The sequence below is a fragment of the Suricata suricatta genome, chromosome 12 (genome assembly GCF_006229205.1).
Source record: "Suricata suricatta isolate VVHF042 chromosome 12, meerkat_22Aug2017_6uvM2_HiC, whole genome shotgun sequence".
Classification (NCBI taxonomy): domain Eukaryota; kingdom Metazoa; phylum Chordata; class Mammalia; order Carnivora; family Herpestidae; genus Suricata; species Suricata suricatta.
Window position 1 is genome coordinate 52,631,478 of NC_043711.1, and position 25,473 is coordinate 52,656,950.

The following is a 25,473-nucleotide window of genomic DNA, read 5'->3' on the forward strand; positions in this document are numbered from 1 at the left end:
CTTTTTGTTGAAAAGCCGCTTCAGGAATAAGTCAAAGAGGGGGAAAATACGTTTGCCCAGCAGAGTCAAATATTTATTAACCATAGCTGTGTTTGAAGAATCTTATCATTATGGAAAGAATTGCAATAATGCTAACAATCAATAATATTTATCATCCATCTATTGCTCTGAAACTCCAAGGCCATACAGTCATTTGTAGGAGGACCCTCACAGCAGCCCCGTGACATAGGTATTATTACCCTCCTTTCACAGGTGGACAGACAGGCTCAGAGCGCATCTGAGTGGGCCTCAAGGTTGGGAAGTAACTGTGCAAAGGGGCCAGGTGACAGTTTGGCAGCCAATATGGCCATTCTCATAGGCCTGCTTCCCTCATGCCACACTACCCTTCATCTGGACAGTAAGGGACTTCTCGTATCTGGGGAGGATGCTCAGAACCTTTCCCGTCCTCAGGCAGATAGTGACATGGCATCTGTAAGAAGCTGTTGTATATTTTCTCCTCCCTTATCTATCTGCCCAGCCAGCCAGCCACTCCCCCATCCTCTGGTCCACTCCTCCACCAATCCGTTCATCTACCCATCTACTCACCCGTCCTCCCATTCATCACCCAGCCAGCCAGCCAGCCCCCCATCCATCCACTCATTCCTTCACATCTCTACCAATCCCAACACCCAAGTAAAGAAGAAATAAATGGTCCAAGGGAAGAAATCAACCAACCATTTAGCCATTTTATTTGTCCATGCTGTGATCCAGGCCCAGCACCGACATTGGGGAGTCCAACACAACCTAGACACCGGGGGGCGCCCAGTGCATGGGGCCATCAGGCTGTGGTCTCAGAGGTATCTGAGTTTCGCCAGTGTCTGTGGGCACAGAGTCCAGAGGTGCCCTCCCCTGATGGCTCAACACAATTGCCAAAGGTCCCTGTGGTCTGCCTCACACCACACGTCACCCGCAAGCAGAGACACCTGGGGACCTGCAGATGCATGGCCACACACCCACATGCACACACCACCCTGAATCTCTCAGGCACGTGGAGAGAGACACACACGTAGCTGGATGAACGTGGGAGTGCACATTAGGACCCCAGAGGTGCTTGGAGGTACAAAGTCACATGGCAACCCCAAGACTCCTGAAGGTCCTACACACACACACACACACACAAGCGTGCACACGGAAATGCAAACGGACACAGATTAGAACACCCATGGCCTCTTGGGGGAGAGCTTTCTGGGTCGAGAGGCACTGGATGTGTGAGGACCCAGAGCAGAGAGTCTACACTTGTCCTTGTCTACACTTCTCTGCCCATCTGCCCAGGGACTGTGACATCCACAGGAAGCCCTGCTGAGCCCTGCCGTCCATGGGACCCCTCACCCCAGGTTTTCTGCCCTGTAACTGAGGACAGAGCCTCACCTCTAGAAACACAAGGCAGTGGCAGGGGCACCCTGGTGAGGAACAGCCTCCCTGAGCTGGTTTCTGTTGAGTGGCGACGACTGAGCCCTGTGCTGGTCACCCAGGGCTCCGCCGTGCCTGCCACATGGCTCGTCATGAGGTCACTGCTCAGGGCCCCTGCTCAAAAAGGCCCGAGCCTAACAGGCTGAGGCTGGGGGTGGGGGTGCTGCCGGGGGGGGGGTCATTGAATCCTTTCCCAGGTGTCACCCAGGACACTTCAGTCCAGGCACCCAGGGACCGCTTTTGCCCACTTGGCCAACAGAACTCAAGAACCCAGCTCGGGGAGGGTCTCCATGGGGACCAGGCCTCGCTCCTCCTTACCCCAAAGAGAGGACCGGAATTGAGAAGAAGCACAGGCCATGGAATGATACAGGCAGACTTGATATAAATAAAATATTCATATAAAAATAGTCTCTTACAAAATATTCTCTTATCCAGTGGCTCACTTCCCAAAAGATGGAAAGTGCTGGGAGTTTTATTATTATCTTTCCTCTCTCTCCAAATTCCAAACTGGATTTTTCTACTGGTGTTCAGTGTGAGCTGGGAAGGACTCAAGGATGGGAAACGTCTCTAAATCTGGACCAGCTTAGATTTCTGGATAAGTAGCAGCAAACAGCAAAAAAATATAAATGTGTGTGTATATATATCTCTATATGTATAAAGGACATCTGCTCTTAAACATCTAGTGCTGCAAGGGCGTACTTGCAAAACTGACTAGTAGAAATATCTGCATAAAGAATAATTATGTACAGTCCTACTCGGCTCCGTGCCCTAGTGACACAATTATCCCGCAAGGAAAGCAGGCAGTCCACTTTGATTGCAGAAAACGGATCCTGACGAGGTGGAAGGATTCTTTTTAATTAAATAAATTAATATTATTTTTTATCAGAATAAATTGTTAAATATTGCTATGTTGGGGCCCAAGGGTCCAGGGTTCCTGGTGCGAAAAGGCTCTGCTCCTCAGGCCAAGGAGGGCCCCTGGCGGTGTCTGGGGTTGGGTGGTGCAGCAGCGGGTGAGGAAGAGAACGGTCAAGGGCTCTGGAGAAATCTTTCCTACAGGCGCCCACCAGAAACCCCAGGAGACGTGTCCCTACAGCAGAAAAAGACAAGCGCAGCGTTCCTGCGGTCCCCCGTGCAGATCCGGGGAGAGACCCACCAGGGTGATTGCAGCTTGGAAGCTGTCCAGTCCTCCCTGCCGTCTGACTTGCAGCTGGAGAGGGCGGCGCAGCGAGTCCCGGGCTCACTTGCAAGTGTACACCTCGGTGCGCTCGCTGCAGGTGTTGCACTTCACGTAGCAGCACCAATGGAACTTGCAGTTACACTGCCACACGCGGGCGTACTGGTGGGTGTTGTAGCCGCGGCCGCAGCACATGAGGTCGCAGCCGCTGGCCTGTGGGGCCGTCTTGTTGCAGGCGCGGCCCTGCGTGCCCACGCTTCCCGTCACCGGGTCCTCCTCGCAGTAGTTGGGTGACTTCTCGATGTACACCAGGTCTGTGTCCATGGGCTTGCGGTAAGACAGCGGCTTCTTGATCTTGAGGAAGGTGGGCCGCTTGTTGCGGCTGGCGCGCACCGGCTCCACGTGAACGGCCTCATTGTACTTGTCCTTGAGCACGTAGCCCAGCTCCCGGAACTGTGGCAGCGTGGTCCAGCACGTCTTGGTGGTGCACGAGCCCGACACCCCGTGGCACTTGCACTCCAGCTTCATATTCTCCTCCAGGATCTGTGGGGGCGGGCGGGGAAGAGCACAGCGCACGTCACTGCACAGTGGCCTTGGTGGCCCCCAGCCCCGCCCCCCGGCCCCGCTGGCCTGCGCTTCGGGTAGGTGGCGGGCACTCACACGTGGTGTCAGATCCCTCTCACCTCCCGCCTGTGTGCTGTGCTCCTCCCTGAACTCGCTTCCTCTCCCAGCCTCCCAGCTCCTGTCTGGTCCTTAGCCTGGAGCTCAGATCAGTCCAGGTCAGCCCAGAGCGCACAGAGCTGCTCTCTGACCACAAAGTTTAAAATAATTTTGAACCAACACTTAAAAACCAGGAGCTCAACTTCCAGGTGTTTTGTTTTGTGTGTGTGTGTATGTGTTTTGTTGCAAATAGAAAGGACATCTGACAACTCTAGAATGAGACTCAAATTATTTAATAACTGGTACCACTGAGTGCTGATGTTTGGGCATGGACGCTGGCCACAAATGCCAGCATGGCAGTCTTGCACCCACAGCTGCCTCCTTCACAGGCTAGCATCCCCTCCCCCCGTTTGCCACAGTTCCCACCCCTCCCTGTTGCCTCCCTGACCTCCAGTATGTATTTTCAGAGGTCATCTGCTTTGACCACTTATGACACCTTCCAGGCACGGTGAACACCGGGGGGCTGCGTGCCCTGGCTCCGACCTAACCCTCCCTGAGCTCCAGGCTAGGTGATATGCCTCTTCTTCTGAGTTCCCAATACCTCGTGGGCTCCCACCGCCATAGCACTGAGAGGCGGTGCTGTACAGGGAGCAAAAAGCACAGATATGCTGGAGCCTGGGTTTAAATCCCAGATCCAACATGAACCTGCTGTGTGTCTTAGGCAACTTACTTGACTCTCTGTGCTACAGTTTCCCCATATGCAAACCAGGGATGATAACTGTAATTATATATAATCATGCAATGAATTACCACACAGCAACAAAAGAGAAGGAACTCATACACACAAGAACAGATGTGATGTTGAGTGAAAGAAATTGGATGCAAAGAAAGAACATACTTTATGATTCCGCTGATCTGAAGTTTAAGGTCAGGCAAAACTAAAGGCTGGGTTTCATTTGGTCTTTATTTGCATACATGGGCAGTGGGCTACAGATGGCCCATGATGGCATTTTGCTAACACCTGCTTTGGAATATCTTAGCAGGAAAAGAAGGCAACATTTACCAGACTCCCCATGGTACCAGATATTTAGGTTGTTACTAGGCTTTGGATTTAAAAAAAAAAAATCTTTTCTTTCCCTCCCTTCTTTCTTCTTCTTCCTTTTTTTTTTTTTTTCTTAATTTAAAATCAAGTTAGAGGGCGCCTGAGTGGCTCAGTTGGTTGAGTGTCCAACTTCAGCTCAGGTCATGATCTCATGGTTTGTGGGTTGGAGCCCTGTGTCAGGCTCTGTACTCACAGCTCAGAGCCTAGAGCCTGATTTAGATTCTGTACCTCCCTCTCTCTCTGACCCTCCCCTGCTCGCACTGTCTCTCAAAAATAAATAAAATGAAAATAAAATCAAGTTAGTTAATATACAGTGTGGTCTTGCCTTCAGGAGTAGAACCCAGGGATTGATCTCTTACATATGACACCCAGCGCTCATCCCAAAAAGTGCCCTTCTTATTGCCCCTTGCCCATTGAGCCCAACCCCTACCGCCTCCCCTCCAGCAACCTTCAGTTTGTTCTCTGTATCTAAGAGTCTCTCCATTTTTATTTTATTTTTTTCTTCCCTTCTTCATGTTCTTTCTTATTTTAAAACTGTATTATAGAAGGGAGTATCTTTGGAACTAAAGCTTCTCTTCCCTCCTTATCATCTTTAGCCTGATTTTATCCCAATAGACATTTATGAGGCTCCTACTGTGTACCAGGCTCTGGGATGGGGATGTACTAGTGAGCATAGTTTCTGGTCATAGTGTATATGAGCATTTTCATGGTCTTCATCTGCCCTGCCAAATTAACTTTGCCTGTCGTGTAGTGAGAAAAAAGGTGCATTAGTGAGTAAATTACTGAACATGTATTAGCCACCAGTTTAGACACTGTGCCGGTGATTTTATACATGGCATTATTTACTTCCATGAGGTTAGTATGATTCCATTTTACAGGGGTCAAAACTGAGGCTCACTATGTCCTAGAGCTGGTCTATGAGGCATTCAGAGGACAGGGTCTTATTGCTGAGGGTTCAGCATCAATGGCTTGGTGGCTGCTTACTTGCTTTGTGACCTTGGAATTGCCACACCCCCTCTCTGAGCCTCAGTTGCCTTTGCTGAAACATGGAATGAGAGTAATCCCATCTTTTCGAACAAAAGTCAGGGTGCTGGAACAGAATCAGACATTCAAAAACATAGTCATGAGTTCTGCCTCTGGGCCTGTGCAGGTGCTGGGGACACAGAGGTAACAAGAGACGGTCTCCTGTCTCCAAGGATGGGTGCATGTTCAGGGTCCACCCAGCCCTAGAGCTCTGCATCCAGGAGGAGGTGACCAGTGCTTGAGTCAATGGACTCAACAGGAAGTGAAGGCCACCCTGTTTCAACCACAGTATCTGCAATCGAATGAGCCAGCAATGCCACAAGTATCCAGAATGTTCAGGGACAGAGAATCCAGTTAGCTAAATGCTCTGATTCCAGGAACTTAGTGTGACAGAGCACCTACTGTGTGCAGGCACCCTCGTATGACCTGCACACACATATGGCCGGTGCTGGGTGAGCAGCCCCCAAATAACACAGATGTCCCTTTGGGCTGTCAGTGAGGAGACCGTTCCCACGCGTCAAGAAGCGTGTGGACAGAGAGAGGCTCGGGGGAGTGGCGATGCGCTCTGGGGGCAGGGCTAGGCAGCAGGTTTTAGTGCAGTGGGAGATTTCAGCACAGACGTGCTGGGAGCACTCAGACCAGATTCTGGCAACGCCAAGGATACGGGGCCCCTGGAACCTTCTTCACGGCTGGTGAGTGTATACCAGCATCTAATAAAGCTGAAGATGCACTGGCCTCAGCCCAGAAATTTCACTTCCAAGGTATATACTGACCTAAGAGAAACAAATGTTTGTGTGCATAGCAAACAGGTTCAAGGATGTTCACAGCCGCAGCATTCATGGACACACAGAGCATGCCCAGTGTGGATTCACGGTATCTCTCCCCACTGGGCATACTTGTGTGTCCATCATGATGGACCAGAGAAGCTGAGAGGTGTGCTCAGTGGGACGCTCCAGGGCAGTGACAATGAACAGCTAACAGCAAACCACACCGACAGAAGTCAAGGTCAGAAGGACAGTGGAGAGGGAAAACAGCAATCATAAAAGACTTCCACAGAATTGTTTCATCTTGATCAAGTTCAAAGAGGGGCAAAACTGGATTGTATTGTTCAGGGACACCTGCAAAGTATAATAAGAGGTAAATAAATGAGGATCACAAATATCAAGATGGTGGGGCGGAGGGGTTGTGGTTGACCAGGGTCACCTGGGGCACTTCTGGGGTGTCGACAATGTCTGTTCCTTGATATGGACACTTTATAATTATTTTTTTTAATCAATAGAGACATTCTATGTGCTTTGTTGCATAAATGCTGTATCTCACAATTTATAAAAATTGCTGCGACATGGGGCACCTGGGTGGCTCAGTCGGTTAAGCATCTGACTTCAGCTCAGGTCATGATCTCATGGTTTGTGGGTTCGAGCCCCGCATCGCGCTCTGTGCTGACAGCTCAGAGCCTGGAGCCTGCTTCGGATTGTGTCTCCCCTCTCTCTCTGCTCCTCCTTACTTGAACTCTGTCTGTCTCTCTCTCTCTCAAAAATAAACATTTAAAAATGCAATGGGTACAATAGCACAGGAAAGGATGTTCAACATCATTAGGCATCAGGCAAATGCAAATCAAAATCACAGTGAGATACCCCTTCACCCCATCTAGGAAGGCTGCTGGCGGAAGACATACAGATATCGCAAGTGTTGGCAAGGGTGTGGAGAAATGGAAATCTTCACACAATGTTGGTGGGACTGTGAAATGGAGCAGCCCTGTGGACACCTATCTAGTAGTTCTTCAAAATGTTAAACAGGGTTGTCACATGGCCCAGTGCTATCACCTCCTTTGAGTCCTAACCCCCCATATTCATGTGTTGAAATCCCAACCCCCCAGGAGTAAGTGGGGACTTTGGAGTTTCTTAAGTCATAAAGACTTGATGCCTTGTTAAAAGAGGCTCCAGAGAGACTCCCGGCTCCTTCCACCATGTGAGGACACAGCAAGAAGGCTCTGACTTTGAGCCAGAAAGAGGGTCCTCACCAGAGGACTGTTGCCTTAAGCTTGGACTTCCAGCCTCCAGAACTGTGAGAAATCAGTGTCTGTTTATAAGGTCTGTGGTATTTTGTGATAGCAGCCTGAACAGACTAAGCCCACCCAGCAATTCCGCTCCTACAGATTCACTCAGGAGAAATGAAAACATATGCCCATACAAAAACTTGTAAACCAAAGTGAACAGCAGCATTCTTCAGAATTGCCAAAGTGTGGAAACAACCCAACTGTCCATCACCTGATGAATGGATAAACAAAATGTGGTGGGTCCACACAATGGAACATTATTTCGCCATGAAAAGGCATGAAGTGCTGACATGTGCGACAACATGGATGGACCTTGAAAGCATTATGCTCAGTGACAGAAGCCAGACACAAAAGACATAAATTGTATGATTGCATTTATATGTGAAGTCCAGAAGAGGCAAATCCAAGGGACAGAGGTAGACCAGTGTGGTTTGGGAAGAGACTGGGGGAAAGGAGGCACAGGCTTCTTTCCGAGGTAATGAAATATTCTGAAATTGCAATCATGGTTGAACATACCTGAGAATATGTTAAAAAGTGTTGAACTGGATGCTTTAAATGAGTGCACTATATGGTATGTGAATTATACCTCAATAGAGCTAGGGTTTTTTCCTAATAGAAACTTCTTTCTTTCTTTCTCTTTCTTTCTTTCTTTCTTTCTTCTTTCTTTCTTCTTTTTCTTTCTTTCTTTCTTCCTTCCTTCCTTCCTTCCTTCCTTCCTTCCTTCCTTCCTTTCCTTTCCTTTCCTTTCCTTTCTTCCTTTCTCTTCCTTCCTTCCTTTCTCTTCCTTCCTTCATTTCTTTCTTTACTTTTTAGTTTATTTATTTATTTTGAGAGAGAGAGCACAAGCTGGGGATGGGCAGAAAGAAGGTTTCACACCGTCAGTGTGGAGCCTGATGTGGGGCTCGAACTCACAAACTGTGAGATTGTGACCTGAGCAGAGATCAAAAGTCAGACCTTTAATCAACTGAGCCGCCCAGCTATCCCAAGGTGGTTTGTTGTTTTTTATAAGTCCCTGGATGGTTTTAGTGACATAGCAATAGGTTGTATTTGTGAGGCCGTGATGCCCAACATTTCCATCATGGTGGGTGCTGGGCCCCAAGCCCCAGTGCTGAAGGTCGGGCTCCTGGGTCAGGTTGGTGCTGCCACTCTCGCCACTAGCAGCCTCCCGCACGTCGCCTCCCTCTTCCTGTGAGGCCACAGCTGGCCTGGGGCCATGGCAGTATTTGTGTGGGCCCCTAATCAGATGATGTCCAGCCCGTTAACCCTGCAAACTCTGCATTTTGAGAGCCTCAGTGATTGCATTATATCCACGCTAAGCTGGGCATGATCAGGGCTGCCCTTGCCAGAACTGGCCACCCAGACGGGCATCCGGATGGGCACCCGGCCCTCTCCCTGAGGCAGGGGACAACAGCAGAGGAAACAAGTGTGGGACAAAGCCACATTCTTTGCACCCCCTGCCCCCACCCCCAGAGGCCAGGCTGGCTATGGGCTTCTCGCTGTCCAAAGGGATTTGCAGGGCTCTCTTTACACTGGAAGAGTCTGGATTGTGATTCCCTGATATGTAGTCGGAGGGTTTGCAGGCTCTAGGAGGACACACCCCGTGCACCTTCCCAGTGCCTGGTACACATCAGGCGCTCAGCAAGTGCCCAAAGGTAAATCCACTGTCAGGATGCACTCAGACTATTCCATGACCAGCAAGCAGCACCCTCAATGTCCAGGGTCCAGGACATATACCTGGCTGGTGTCACCCCGCATCTCTGGGCAGAGGGGAAGTGGGGAGGACTCCGAGAACAACTGCAATTCCAGAGCGGGGATCAGAGTGCTTGGGGCGCCTTGTGTGAATGCACATCAATATTGTATGTTCCTGGTGGCACTGCTGGGCCCCAGCTTACAGAGCAGCTAGGTAAGACTGGGGTCTGCTGTTCTACCAGCCCACAATGCAGACGTGCCTCAGTGCAAGAGGAAAGTCAAGGAGAAAATAAATCGGAGAAGTCCAGAGTCTGGTGCCTCACGGTGTCTTGGGAGGACATGGACTTCCCCCGCCTCCCACCAGTGCTCTGGGCTCTGAACCCTGCAAGGGGCCTTGGGCCCATGGGCTGGGAGGACTTTGGGGGAAACAAGAAGTGGCTGCTACAGGGTTCAGGTTTAACCTGATGAAGGGCAGAGTCCCCTTCTCTTCTCTACCTGTCCCCGCTGGTCAGCTAGGAGGTGGGTGTTTATCATGAGTGGACAGAGAAGCCAGGAGCACAATTCCAGATTTATAAAGCTCTCGGAGCGGCTGTAATAAACAGACCATGCTGGTGCAGAGACCATGCATGTGGGGGCCGGGAGTGTGTGGGAGATGCCTGTACCTTCAGCTCAGTTTTGCTGTGAACCTCAATCTGGTCTGAAAAATGAAATCTATTTTTAAGAAAAAGATCTCAGAAGAGAAGCTCTACGCGGGGATGGTCTCTGGAGTTGAGGTGGGGCCGTCTCTGCTAACTGGCTGGGTTCCCTTGCTGGTCCTCAGTTTCCCCATTTTGAACCCAAAAGTCTGAACTAGATGATTTCCATGGCTGCTTCTGCCACTGTCTCTCCATCTTCTGACTCCGTCTGCCTTGGCTTTGTACCCGTACTGCTTTTTAGCCTACACAGAGTATGTTCAGAGCCTCATGACATCTGATTTTCCTGACCCTTTCTGACAGACGGGCATTAAACTCCCATTTCCCAGGTAAAGAAAGGGAGGCACGCAAGCAGGTTCACAGAGTATGGGCCCGTCTGTCTCTCCAGACCACTCCCCACACTTCCGCCTCTTGCTTCATGCCCCAGGAGACTACATAGTATTTGACTGTTGCTATTGGTGATTGGTTGGCTGGGTCTGGTGCATATAGGTCATAGGACAGTTTGAAGGCAGCTGTCACTTCTAGGTGGGCCTGACCAGTGGAAGGCACTGGAGAGAGATTAGAGGGAAGGAGGAACCACTCCTACTTGCTGCCTCCTGGGCTCCATATTTTTCATCTCCCTAGAAGGAAACACCATACCCATTAGTAGTCATTCGCTATTTCTCCTTTCCCCTCAGTCCTACGCAACTTCTCAAAGCATCCGTCTTTATGAGTTGCCCCTTCTAGACATTTCATCTAAATGGCATTATACAATCTGTGTGTCTAGTTTCCTTCATTGGGCATGTTTTCAAGGTCCTTTTCATGGCTGAATGATACTTTGTTGTACGGATATGCCATACTCTGTCCCGTTCATCAGTTATATATATGTTTAAGTTTGTTTATTCATTTTGAGAGAGCATGTGTGCATGCACAAGCAGGGGAGGGGTAGAGAAAGAGGGAGAGTGAGAATCCCAAGCAGGCTTCACACTGTCAGCACAGAACCTGACACAGGGACTGAACTCACAAACGGTGAGATCATGACCTGAGCCAAAACCAAGAATTGGACACTTAGCCAACTGAGCCACCCAGGCTCAGTCCCCTTTTTAAATTGTCCTTAATGTCCTAGTCTGAGTGCACCCTGTGTACTGGCCATGACCCAGAGGCTGCCGGGCTGCACGCCGCTCCTCGGAGGGGAGCTGACAATGGGCCCCTCCGTCTTGACTCCCAGGCCCGTCCTCGCTCTCCCTCCTCATCCACCTCTTGGCTCTGGCCCCCTGTTCCTTATCTGGCCAATCCTTACTGCCAGCCCAGAGGCTCAACCCAACATTTCCACCACTGGATGTGCACCCTCCAGCGAGGCTCACACATGTGCCAAATGACTGAGTGCCTCACAGAGGCATGATCTGAAGTGTCAAGAGCCTGAGCAAATCTAAAGATCCCCCTCGGGGCATGGGTTACATAACGTATAACACCTCTAATGCCTGACTGACATGTCCTGCAGCGGGTAAAGAGAGTGAGGCAGTTCTGTACTTAGTACTCCAGGCTGATCTGCAAGATACACAGTTAGGAGAACAAAGCAAGGCGCCAAAAAGTATGCCGACCATTAGCTCATTTGTGGGAGAAGGAACAGATCTATGCACGTGTGTTAGTACGAGCACAGAACGTCTCCAGAAGAAAGCATGGGAAATTAGTAAGAGTGGCTACTTCCAGGGAGGACCCCCGGTGCCGGGGCTGGATGGACACGAGCCCTGCTTCTCATGGGATTGTCCCTTTTGAAGATTCTATCACATAAGGAAAAAAGTCACCCCATCCACAAAGCCTTCCTTGATTACCAAGGCAGTCAGTGACCCTCCCTCCTGGTTTCTGTGGCTGTCCTGGGCTGTGGAGTATCTGTCACCTTGGCCCTGTGACAACCGTCTACCTGTCAGCCTCTCCCATCAGGCCAGCACATCTTTGTAGTGACATGAAGATGCACCATTCAGATGCCCCTTCAAGAGAAGTCTTGCTTCAAAGCTACAGCTAGTGATGTGCTAGTAAACTGGCCCTCCAAACACACATGCACACGCACACACCCTGTTTTGTTGTGTTTGCTAATTTCTTTAGGATAAATGTTCCTACCATGGCTGATTTTAGGCTGCAAGTGATGTGACAATTGGCTCACAAATCCCTGAATCTTTAACACTGGGTCTTGTGAGCCCATGGGAGCCAGCCCCAGCGCATCATGGGATGGGGAGTGGAATCAGCATCCAGCCTCTGGCGGTCAGACCCTTCAGGGCAGAACCACAGCTTTCTTGGCTGGGCTGCAGCCAGGGGCTGAGCAAGGCAGCCACCTGGAGGGGCAGTACCTGCTCCAGAGTTCCCGGCACGGCTCTGCCTAGCCAGCGATGCAGCTCCACCTCTGCTGGTCCCTGCTTCTGGACAAGCCCACCTATGCTGGGAGGCTGAGGCCAGGACATTCACTTCCACCACCCCAGCCTCCGGCATTGAGAACCTGGCCAGGAGAAGGTACTGACCGGTAGGAAGCGGAAGGAAGGACCTAGCATGTGTCTGCTTGCATTCATTCACCTGCTCGTTGTGCATTGAGCACCTACTGTGTGCTAGTGGGTCTCACCCTTGCAGCACAGGCCCTGGGAAGACCGTGATGCAAGGTGGTGCTCTTCCAACCTTCTTCGGACCTGCAGAGCTGAGCTGGGAGCAGCGACAACAGTCTCCCTGCGTCTGATTATAAATTGGTGAGTTCCGTGAAGGAGTGGAACAGAATGCAAAGGAAAATTCTGACCCGAGAGTAGCCGCTCTCGTGTGTGTGCCCGGGAAGCTTCCCTCAAGAAGGGGAAGGCCGAGCCGGCAGCCAGATAACAGGGAGGATAAGATAGGATGGGCCAAACTTTCAGCCCAGGAAGCAGCACATGCTAAGACCCGGAGGTGGGAGCCCACGAGATGAATGGAAGGGGCAACGGGCTGGCCACTCGCGGCAGGCAGGAGCCCAGGTACCTGCAAGCCGGGGGGTGCCACAGAGGGCCTTTCATGCAGGGGAGTGGTGAGGACCAAATGACACCTTTAAAGATCATTCCAGATAGGGTAGAAACTAGGTTAGAGGTCAGAGCAGCAGGATGGAGCTGTGGAAAGAGACTGTCAACATCCAGAGAGGGCAGTGGTTCTGACAAGATGGTGGCAGAGGAGAGGAGGAGCAACATGGGTAATACGTGGTGCTGGATGATCCCCGGGGGGCCGGGCAGGGGCCCAGGGTGACTCACGGGCCTCGAATGGACACGGAGACCACGCACTAAAATGAGGAACCTGAAGAAGGACTGGCTAGAGAAAGAACAGGCCTTGAGTGCCTAATGAGGAGGTTCCGGGCCCAGTGAGGAGCCCAGAAGAGGAGCATCTTGGGAGCCTTTCAGTACCACTGAAACCTGGCCCCAATCAGCGCGGGGGTGTCCACAGGGGATCATGCAGCGCGAGTCCCAGTCAGGATCTGGTCACTTCCACAAACTAAACCATGTGGTTGAAACCAGCCAGAAATGGGGTAAACGCCTATAATTTTTGGTCTAAAAAAAAAGGTTACAAGAGCACAAGATATGAGAGTCTGAGAAAGACTGAAAACTTTAGATGACCGCATATTCAGCATGAGCGAAAAAGCTGCTAAAAAGCCAACAGCCTGAAGTCACATTAATGGAGGTCTGGTGCCCATGGTAAGGGAGGAGATTGCTATGTGATTTTCAGGACGGAACTATGCTCCCAGTAGATGGACAGAGACAGACACAGTTAGAGCACGTGTAGGGGAAGGGGCCGGAGACCCCAAACTAAAGTAGCTGCAGCTGCTTAGCCTAAAGAAGGGAGTGTATGATGCCCCTGGTCACCACCTCACCTGCTCTGCAGGCCTGTCCTGGGGCAGGGCGAGTGGGAGCGACTGTGTGCCCATCCAGGGGGTGGAACTGCAACTCCGCTTAGAGGGGAGTCACAGGGTCCCAGGACAGCAGATGCCGCTCAGGGAGAGGCTGGCCCTTGGCACCAAGCCCCCAGAGAGCTGGATGGGGGCTGCTGAGGGGGGGAGAGCTCCTTGTCCTGGAGAACAGGGCGGCAGCAGCCGGGGCCAGGGTGGGGATTCCTGCACAGGGTGGGGTGGGGCTCTCCCAGTCTGCTCCTCTGCACTCACCCCACCCCCCAACCCAGCCCCAAATCTGTCTGGAGAGCAGGAAGGATTTTCTGCACCGCTGGAGGGAGAAAAATCAATCTCTTTCTGACAGGCCCCCCAGGAGGTGCCAACAATGTACCAGGTGCTGCCCAGAGCCCAGAATTATCCAGGGCAGGATTCTTGGGCCTGGGAGGGGCCTTGGGAGAAACTTGGCTCCAGAAAATTCCTTGATTCATAGCACCGAATAGATACTATCAAAGTTGGCCTCCTGGGCTGTTGCAGACTCTTAGGGCTGCCCAGAGGATCTGGGGGTGAACTTCCTGGAGGAGGAGGGGGTTCTGAGGGGAGGGAGGTCAGACAGTGACCTCTGGTTCCCACTCAGTCCATGTCATAGGGCTCCTTGTGACTGGGAGGTTCTGTCACCCTCCCAAGCATTCTGAGAGGTATCTAATTTTTAAAACCCTAAAGTCGTTTCCCAGTGTTGAATTCCCCTGCTCCCTTTCACAAACCTTCCAACACTGAGGCCATGGTGAAGAACAGAAGCCCCAACACAGTCAGGGAGGAAATCCCACCTCGTGGAGCTCCTTTGTGCCTGCCACGCCCTCCCCATCCCCCACAAGGCCTGACCCACCCAACCCTTCAAGGGCCCCGAAAACAGCGCTCTTCTTCAGAGAGTCCTGCCCTGCCCACTGGACGGCACCAGCATGGGCTTCCCCCTCCCAGCACCCTCCTCCTTGTGCCTTGTTCCTCAGCAAGTCTGGCGTGGCCTTCAGAGCTCCACAAAGGCTGGCTCCTCAGGGAGTCTTGCCCAGCCTCTCAGGCTGGAGTAAGCCTGTCAGGGATGGCTCCCAGCCCCTGCCAGTCTTGGTTCCCAGATCCCACTGCTCCTCCCTCCCAACTCCTGCCAGTCATGGCTCCCAGATCCCACTGCTCCTCCCTCCCAACTCCTGCCAGTCATCTCTCCCAGACCCCACCAGTCATGGCTCCCAGATCCCACTCCTCCTCCCTCCCAGGTCCTACTAGTCATTACTAAGGATAGGCTCATAACTCAGGCCAGTCAGGGTCCATCAGAACAAGTCCTGGGGATTCAGTGTGAATAAAAGACAAGAACTGTTCGTTATTTCCCTCCAGGTGTGAAGAAGAAATGCGGGGGCCAGAACTATGGATAAGTATCTTGCAGTCAGGTGGGTCTGAGAATGGAGTTAATTGAGAAAAAAAGAGAGGCTGGTGGGTGTGTGCAACTGATTCCTAGGAATATCGTCTGCATCTGTATCCTGGATCAAGCTGCATCTGAATTCCTTACCCAGTTCCATGAACTGATGAATTTCCTTTGTTTTAAAGCTGACTTAAGTTGGGTTTCTGTCCCTCACATCCTAAAATACCCTCACTGATACACAGCTCCCTTTATCAGTGTAGGAGAGATGCCTTTTGTAAAGCTAATAGCCAGTCCATGGGTTTTAAGTCACAGCATGGAGCTGATCTGGGGGGCAGGGGGCGTGGGAAGGACCCTTGGGGCGGCCAGGACCTTGAGGGCTGGAGATTGAGGTCTGCTGCTTCCTTCCCTTTAATCCCTCATTCATCTGTGGGAGGGGTCAGTTCTGGGCCATTTGTGCCCCCAGGGAATGAGCCGTGAAGCAGGCAATCAGAATTGGTCTTTACTGACCCTATATTGTGATGAAAGGCAGCCTAAAGCTACCTAGGTAGCGCAAGAACCCAGTGTAAATCCTACCTCTGGTCACCGCATGCCAGTGATGACAGAAATGACCAAAGGGAGCAGGGCGTGCTCCTCGTCTGGCTTTCCCTCTCTCCATCGCGGCCAGCCTGCCTCTGACCAGAGGCTGAAAACCCAAGGCATCACTTGCTAGAAAGAGAGACCTGAGAGAGTTAACTTCTCGTTTCCCACCTTTGGAGGCTGTGGCGTGGAAGTGTGATTCCTAGAGCCATCTTGTGACCGAAAGTCAAGAGAACCAGAGGATGACAAGAGGACCAGGGCAGACTAGAAGGATGGAAATAACCTGGGCCCTCGATGAGAGCCTCTGGAAAACAACAACAACAACAACAAAAACCAATAACAAACACCTACAACCAGACTTCATTTTGCAAGAAAACGTCAACTCCTATCACTGAAACCACTTCTGGTAAGATGTTGTGTTACTTGTAACCAAATGCGTCCTCAGTGGTTCACTTCTCCTAAAGTGAGAGCAAGCAGGTTCCTCGGAAGGCACAGTGGGGGTTAAGTGGGAGAAGGGCTATGGGGCTTGGGGCAGAGCCCTTGCCTGTGTGAGTCGTCTGGTTTCCAGTGAATGCGGAGGCGCGTGGGCACACCGACAAGGGCAGGGGCAGAGGGGCAGTGCTGTGGGTTGTAGCAGCGATCAGCTGGCATCCTCCACACTGCTGTGTGGCTGCAGACAAGCCCTTTTCCATTCCTGGGCCTCAGTTTCCCCCACCTGTGCAATGAAAGGGCTAGAGAGGGACCTCCAAGAAAGAAGAAGGGGCCGCAGAGGGGCGAGGAGGGCAGAGGTAGGAAGATGAGGAGCTGGCCGAAATCTCCCAGGCATTCCCGGGGTATGTGTCAGTCTTGGCGAGCTGCAGCAGCCACACCGACACAGAGCTCACTGCGTGTGCTGAGTGTGCCCTGAAGAGGTTCGGGGATTTCACACTCCCTCCTGCCTCCTCCCACAGCCAGGCCGATGCACCCCAGAAGCCCATCCTGTCATAACCGCCCCCCCCTACTGAGCACAGCTCCTGAGGCTCATTGGTGCCACATGGGAGCCTAGGGACCTTGACAAAGCCCCCGGAGAAGGCCGCGTCTTCTCCTGCACAGCACCCGGTGCCTGTGGTGTCCCCGCCCATCTGTGTCACCTCCAGTCCTTGCTCCCATCTCACATCCCGACCACCCTCTCCCCAGCAGGATGCCTAGTTCCAGAACCTTCTCTGGACAAACCCCAAGTGAGCTGGGAAAAGCTGGCCACTGGTCAAGGAGAGGCACAGAAAGCAGGTGGCGGTGGGTCTGCTGGGTGTAGAGGCTTCGTCCCCCTGGGGCTGGTGTTGGGTTTCCACAAAAGGGAGGTGCCCTGGGGCAGGACATGGTCACCAGGTCCTGCTGGCTCCTCCCGGGCCTCCATGCCCTAGCTTTCCCCACCCACTGCGGTCTGTGACTAAACCACCTGCAGCAACCAAGCTGACCCCTCATTCCTCAACCTCTGTGTGTGATCAGGGGTGTCCCTGACTGCCCACCTGCCACTCCCTGAACCCAGGACCTCACAGGCATATCCCACGAGCCCGACAAGACCGGGGCCCTGCTGGAGTCAAGGCCCACTCCCTTGCCCACCTCTCATGAGAGCCCAGCAGTCTGTGTGCCCCCTTCTCCAGCCGGAGGCTCACCAGTGTACCCTACACCCACAGGCTGCCTGTCCCCCAGCCTCGGGACAGAGCCAGCCAGGGGGACACCCCACAGAAGACTGGAGGGAGGAAGAAAGAGAGGCTGGGACACTTATCCCCAGATTCCCTCTCTGTGGGGGCATATGGCAGCCGTCACTGCATTTCCCTACCTATAACTATGGCTCCTGCCAAGTGGTGCCTCTTCTCCAGCTGTACTTTCTCCAGTGACATGGCTCCCGTCACTGCCCCTTCAGGCCTCCAGGAAGTAAGAGCTCCTGGTCCAGCACCAGGTCTGCAGCAGGCCTCTGGATTCACCCATTGCCACCCACAGCCCTGTAAGTGATCCCTTCATCAAACTGTCTTCCGGGACCCCGACTATGGCATCTATGAGACCCCGGCTGGGACACAGGGTGAGCGACACCACCTCCAGGAGCCTCAGGTTTGTCCACTCCGTCAAAGGACCACACCCACTGGTGGCTGGGCCAGGACCGAATGGCCAAAGGCGCAGTGCCAGGCTGGAAGGAGGCTGTCGCTAGGATGTATTTATGTCCGGGGTTGTGTGAGATGTTTATGTTGGTCTTGGGTAAGAGGAGGGACAGTTTCTCAGAAGAGGCTCCATGCTGGCTTCACGCCCACCAGACCACGAGCCACTTGTCATATCCAAACGGCAATGCTCTCGGACAGAAGTACCACCTGCCTCCCTGTCTGCGGGCAGGAAGGCAAGCACCACTCAACAGAAGGAGGGCGGGGGCCCTGACAGCCCTCCTTCTGGTCCCCTCAGGCTCTGGTCCCCAGGGCTCATTTGTGCAGAGGGCACCACGGTGCCCACCCAGGACCACCTCCAGGACTCACACTCGGCACGGCCGCTGACACTTGAAGGCAAGTCCTTCCTAGGAGCTGCTCTCCTGCCCTGGGAGCCCCCTCACCCAAGGCCATGACCCTCCCAGGGCAGCTCCAGCCTGTGACCCGACTCACGGCCTCTGCCATGGCTGCCTCACAGCCCACCTTCCTCCCCTGCCAGAGCCCTTCCTGGAAATGCCCTGTGTGTGAATTTCCCAGGGCCCTGATCTAAGACCACGGGGAGCTCAGTGGGCCACTGGGAGTGGCCCCCAGGAGGCCATAGGTGGGACACTATTTTGGGAGGAAAGTCTGCAGGCTGATAGCTCAGAGTCCACCCCACTTGCCCCTGCTGCTCCTCCCACTATTCCTCCCCCTGCTCCTCCCTGTCCCCTCTTGCTCCTCCTCTTCCTGTTCTTCCTCCTCCTACAGCTCCTCCTCCTCCTCTTCCTGCTACTTCTGTGTTCCTCCTCCTTCTGCTCTTCCTCCTTCCCCTTCGGCTCCTCCACTTCCTGATGCTCCGCCCCCTCTCTTGCTCCTCTTCCTCCCCATCTTGAGCTGTCTTCCCCACCCCCGCCTGCGTGTCAATCCATCATAAGCAGAAGGTGGCCTGTCGTTCAGCTGCAGCTGTATTCCTCTGGGCAACTCAGATGAAAGAGAGGAGAAGGCAGCTTTTTTTGGCAAACATTTGGAGTATTTTCTTCTCAGCCACATTCTTTAAGTTGTAGTGGATACACTGACTTCACACAAATCGTCCTGTGTGCCTCAGGTGGGAAGGGCAGGGGAAAGCCGTGTCCACCGAGCAGAGCTCGGGGAGGGTAGCGGCACGGCGTCCGGCCCGGGCCTCAGGAAAAGGAGTGTCAGCCCAGACCGGACAGAGGAGTTTCCTGGTCTAGACTGGGACCTTGGGAGACAGCGCTGGCCAGGTTACCGCTGCTGAGACGTCCTCCTGGCTCCCTGCCCTTGGGGTTCAAGTCCGGCCTGCTGCCGGCTCTCGAGGCCTCCACCCAACTCTGGGGACTTATAGGAAGCCCTGTCTCAGGGACAAACAGCCCCTCACCCCTAGACCTGTCTCCTTCTAGGCTCCACTCCCCCCAGGACACCCGCACGCCGCTGCACACAGGCACACACACCCAGACACACCCCTCGAGCTGCACACACACACACACCCTCCATGTGCATGGCCCCCCGTGTCCTTCACCAGTTCACACCCTCACAGTCCTCACTGCACCGTCTCACATGTGCTCACGCTCACCTGCTGCCCCACTCCCAGGCACAGACACACACGTGTGCACACTCTCACACCACCACACACCACTCAGCCCTGCATGGCACATGCTCATATAGTCCCTCACCCTCCAGACACCACACACCCTCCTGTGCTCGAACACACACACACACACAGAGCCCCCCAGTGCTCGCACATGTACACACACACTCCCCACCAGCCTGCTGGCATACATCACACACATGCACCTCCCCTCACACTCACACACACCTCCCCTCACACACACCTCTCACACATCACACACACGCACCTCCCTCCACACACACACACACACTCACACACACACCTCCCCTCACACACACATGCATCTCCCCTCACACATACCTCTCCTCACAGACATGTCTCACACACACACACACCCCTCCCCTCACACAAGCTCACACTTGTCATACACACATACTCCCCCCACACGCTCACACACACCCTACACACACCCTCAGAGCCGAGGGAACCCCAGTGGAGGAGGCCAACAGACGGGCTCTCCGGTGCTTCCTAGCCAGGGGCCCCAGGCCAGGCCTCGGTGTTGCTCACCTACCAACTGATTCTAGCACAACCCTCTAAAAGGGCTGCTGTGGGCACCTCAGGTAGAAACCTCATTTTTGAGGGGGATGGACAAGCCCAAGTGGGGTGATGGCGGCTCCTGGAGCTGCCTCCTACCCCAGCCCGTCTCCTGCAGACACACTCTGTCCACCTCTTTCTCATGAGCTCTCCCGGGGGGGAGCTGGCCAGACTAAGGGGCCGGGGCTGCCTCCGAGGGGCCCACCCTAGAGACAGGGTCTGGGTGGGGAATGTGGACTGTGGCCCGGATGCTAGTCAAGTGAGCCCACTGTGGCCTGAGAGGCCGGGAGGCCAGCAGGAGCCGGACAGGACCAACGACCTGCTGGTCCCTCCCAACTTTGGAGCACGGTGACTTGACCTGGGCATGCATACATGCGTTCATACATTCACTCATTCATCTTTTCCTCATTCATCTTTCCCCCACATGTTCGTTTAGTCCCTGCCCTGGGCTGGGTCCTGAGCTTGGTGGCCAGGTGGGCACAAAGAGCCAAGCCCCCTGCTTTCTGGATGCTCCCACTCTGCGGGGAAGGTGACCATGCACCACACACACCTGCCCCTCCCGCGGTCACAGCCCCCCACAGTTTGCCTCCCCCAGTCCAGCTGGAAAATGTTTTTGAGCCAAAGGAGGAGTCTGAGCCAAAAAGGGTATCAGAGAGCACTGTTGCTCTGGGTACTGACAGTTCCATTGCTATGATGTCTGGGGATGTGCCCTTCACCATTCCATGTTGATGGTTATGGGCCAAATGTTGGGGTTGTTGGAGCTCGGGGGTGGGTTCGTGGGGCTCATCGTACCATTCTGTCTCCATCTACCTCATCCCCTGCTACCTCTGACCTCACTTCCTGTGTCTTGTCACTGCCCTCAAGTTACAACAGGTCCCTTGCTATTTCTCCAACACACGGCCAGCCCTCTGGGGTTGCACAGCCCCAGTACCCAGGGCATAGCTGCCCCACGCTGCCCAGCAAGCCAATGCCCATGTCTGTCCAGACCCTCTTTTGTTAAAAAATTTTTTAATGTTTATTTAATTTTGAGACACAGAGAGAGACAGAGTGCAAACAAGCACTCCAGGCTCCGAGCTGTCAGCACAGAATCTGATGCAGGGTTCAAACCCACGAACCAGGAGATCATGATCTGAGGCATAGTCGGACACTTAACCGACTAAGCCCCCCAGACACCACAGACCCGCATCTCTTGACCCACAGACCTGGGCGCCTTCAGTGGCAACCCTGGAATTAAACTGCAAAGACCCGTGGTCTCGGACCATGAGGACAGGGCAGCCGTCAGACCAGAAACACGCATCCACACGCGACTCAGACACGAATGTTCACACCAGCACTATTCACAGGAGCCAAAGCGCAAAAGACCCAAGTGCCCATCCACTGATGAAACATGGCGTACGTGAGTGATGGAATAGTACGCAGCCACGTAAAGGAATGAAATACTGATACAGGCTCAGTGGGGATGGACCTTGAAACCATTAAGCTAAGTGAAATGAGCCAGACATGAATGACCGCCTGTTGTATGATTCCGCTTGTACGGGTGTCTAGGACTGGCAAATCCAGAGGGAGAGAAAGCAGATTAATGGCTGCCTGGGGCTGGGGGAATTAGGAGTGGGGAGTAACTGCTAATTGCTAATAGGTACATGGTTTCTTTAGAGGGCGATAAAAACATTCTAAAATGGTCATGGGCCTTGTTGCACAGCCCTTCTGTAAACACTTAATGTAAGGTCTTTCTGAACCGCACAAAGCCCATGCTGCCTCAGGACCTTTGCAGCTGCTAGTCCCTCTGCCTGTGACACCTTTCCTCTGGTTCCTCAGCTCCAGTTCTGCTCCTCAAAGCAACTCTCCATGGTGGCCCCTGCACCCCCTCCCCACCCCCAGCTGTCTTATCCTACTGTCCTATCCCCCTGTTTACATCCTCCAAGCACTCAGGGCACTTGACTCCTTTTCCTCTTCCCTCCCTGCCTAAAAGTCAGCTCCCAGAAAGCACTGCCCTCATCTCTCGTGAAAGGCAGCGTCTACAAGAGGCTTGACTCAGAGACAATGCTTCGCCAACACTCGGATGCCATGAACGAGTGAGTGAGTGAGCAAATGAATGAATTCCTCCTGGCTCAGGAACCCAGCTGGCCATTTCCTTTGCAGCAGGATTTTGTAAAGGGGCCCCAACTTAGTCCACAGGGATCCAGGCTACCAGCCCAGGGAGGGGGTACTTTATGACAGGGGATAGAAGGGGATGGAAGGACACCCAATGCATGGAGGAAGGCCCAAGAATGAGGCCACACTGGCTGAGACACCCTCTGTGCCCCTGGCCCACCCCCAGACGAACTGCCCTGACTCCACCGAGGCCCTGCCTGGCTGACCAGGTGCCATTGAAGCCCTTGGAACCCCTGTCCAGCAGAGGGGCTGGGATCCAGGAAGGCAGGCTGGCTGACCTCAGGTTCCGTGTTGCCCCCATGTCCCAGAGGACAAGGGCGCAGGCACATGTCCCCTGAGATGTGCCTTTTCCTGCCCCTGATGGAGTCAGGTTTTTTTCCAGGCAGACAACTGGGAAAAACACCCTGGGTTATCTCTATTCAAGGCCAGTTTCCAGAGAGGTAGGGCGGGCCTCCCCAGTGGCGGAGGGGCCACCATGGAGGAACAACTGATTTCTTACTGCTCTGAAGCCACAGGAGCTGAGACCAAGGGCTCAGAGGGCCCTGGGCTTTTGTCCCAGCCCAGTCACCAAGAGCTGTGTAGCTTCTGTGTACCACCCTCCCGGCCATCTATGAGGCTCTGTCAGCACCCTGTCCGCCGCCCTGCATGTTCGGTGGGGTGCGAGTGGTCCTCTGAAGTCACACCCCAAAGGAACTGGAGCGTCCTGGAGCAGAGACAGGAGTTCCCAGCGTCCTGACTGGGAGTCCTAGCTCTGGCTCCTCCTGGCTGGGTGACCATGGGAATGTCGCTTCACCTCTCTGAGCTGGATTCTTCAGCAAGAAAATGGGGGGTGGGGGGGTTAAGAACAACAACGGAAACCACCAAGGGGTTGCTAATGGAGGCAGAGCGTGTGATGTCCCTCGCAGGAGGGAGCTAGAAGACAGGGCTTCAAGAGGGGCTGGTCAGTGCGTCCAATTTTTGCAAGACGACTTTCGGCAGAGGAGGCCATGGAGCTGGAGGACCCGGGGGAGCAAAGGCGGCCCTTCCTCGTTTTCGGGCGTGACCCCCGACTGAGCCTGCAGAGTGGGGGTGGACATCATGGAGGGAGTGGACTCCCTGTCCCCAGAGGTGTGCCAGCCCAATGTAGACTGGCACCAGCCAAAATGGGGACCACCGGCCACTGCGGCCAGTCGGCACAGAGGTGAGCTTTACGTGTAGACCAAATGCCAGGTCAGAGACTTCTTATGGGAAAAAAATAACATTAACATAAAGCGTCTCAGGATTTTCATGTTGATTACATATTGACATGACAATATATGGTGGGTATTCAATGAAGTAAAATATATTATTAAACATAATGCCCCCTTCTCAACTTTTTTGGTGTGGCTACTAGAAAATTTAAATTACCTACAATGGCTGGTGTCAATTTCTATTGGATGGCTGGTCAGTTCCTTGTTGCTGAAAGCACGGCCCCAGGACCCACAGTGTGGCCTCACGGGGGCTTGTTTGGAAGTACGATTCTGGAGCCCGCTTCTCCACACCCACTCCCTAGGGGTTCTGCGTGCCCGTGTAAACTTGGGATGCCTTGCAGATGCCTCGACTGGAGGTCTGGGGGACCCCCGTTTTAGGCACGGAGTGGGTGCCGATGGCCCGAAGCCAGGCCTGCGTCACAGGAAATACTAATGGATGCCTCTGTCCTCAAGTCATATACTTGGTCCATGGCCATCCTTTGAACCCTGCTCTCTTGCACCAGGAAGCAAACCTACTTTCAAGAGAAAAGGGCAGCTTCGTGAGGGGACTAGTCCTCGTTTGAAGTGAATGTGGAATGCACCATTGTTTGGCACCTTGTAACTTTTCAAAGGCTGGGAAATAATCTCAGAAAATAACTGGAAAATAGATCTATGTGTTAAAAACAACAAAAACCAATGTAACCAACTCCCCCTAAATTCCTCCTCCTTTTGCTCTCTGAAATCTTGGCCCACAGGCATTACATGGCACTAAATATAGAACTGGTAAGGGAGTACATCACTCAGAGGTGCCACAAGTTGCCCAGGGCCTGTTACGGTCGAGTTGTAAACCACTGAGAGCTGGGAGCTGTAATTAAAATGCTGACAGCCTCCCAACTGCGAGCAGGCTGGGAGGGAGCAGGGCTGGGCGCCCACACGAGGGGGCAGGCAGGGCAGTGCACATGGGCCCAGGTTCAAAGTCCACCATTGGCTTTCCAGGACACAACCAAACCCACACCACTCACAGGGTGGGGAGGTGATGTGCCCTCCCCCCTCCTAGCCCCACTCCTAACGCACCCATCTGACTTCACCCCTACCCTCCCTGCTCTCCCTCAGTGAGAAATACACTGGCCTCAGAGCCTCAGGCTCCTGGGTCTGTGGTTCCCTCTGTCTCAAATGCTATTCCCCACAGGGCTCCTTTCCTCACTTCCTGCTCAGAACTCACCTTCTCAGAGGGACTCCTCCTGACTACCTAATATAAAATGCCCCCACCCCTGCCCCTCTCCTCCCTTCTGTGCCTTCCTTTTTCATCATGGCATTTATTGCCATCTGACAGTACATTCCCTCTCTGATTATTTGTTTGTCCTCTGCTTTCCCTCTGGAATGTCAGCTCCATAAAGGCAAGTACCCCCTAATCCCAGAACCTAAACCAGTACCAGACACACAAATAGGTGCTTAATAAACATTTGCTGAATTATTGAATGCATGGATTTCCATCCCTTTCTTTGAGCTGGTCTGGTGATCTCACTGGGAAAATGTCCAACTTGCCAGCAATGAGCTCAGCTTTTCACCCACCCATTCAACCAGCCATCCTTCCAAATAACCATCCATTCATCCATCCATCCATTCATCCACCTGTCCATCCACATAACCATTCATGCAACGATCCTTCCAAATACAATCCATCCCTCCATCCTTCCAAATATCTATCCATCCATCCAACCATCTTCTATTATCTCTCCATTCATTCGTCCATCTGTCCTTCCACATAACCATCCAACCATCTGTCCAACCACGCAGCCCTCCAAACCAACCCCAAGATGGTTAGACCTCCTATCCTGTGCTCCCACAGTCCCCCTGACTGTCTTTTACCAAATCCAGTCTGTGCCATCATGAATATATGCAGTGATTCACCATTTCCCTCTGTCATTACAACGTAAGAGCCTCAAAAGCAGAAATATTATCTGTGATTTTCAGTGCCTAACACTTAGGAGGTGTTAGTGAATGTTTACTGGATGAATATTTTTTCCTTTCCCCTTATTTACTTGCTCTGCATTTCCTAGCAGACTGTGAGCTCCCTGATGGCAAGGATCA

The 25,473-nt window shown here is 53.1% G+C and overlaps 1 protein-coding gene across 1 annotated transcript in view; it reads right to left on the reverse strand.

The window, feature by feature from the left end:
• Positions 1 to 691: 691 nt before the first annotated feature.
• WNT7A (Wnt family member 7A) overlaps positions 692 to 25,473 on the reverse strand; it is a 61,838-nt gene continuing 37,056 nt past the window's right edge. The window contains exon 4 of the mRNA XM_029917285.1: positions 692 to 3,166. Within this exon, the coding sequence (XP_029773145.1) occupies positions 2,687 to 3,166 (480 nt within the window). The 3' untranslated portion in view covers positions 692 to 2,686. The remainder of the gene's footprint in view (positions 3,167 to 25,473) is intronic.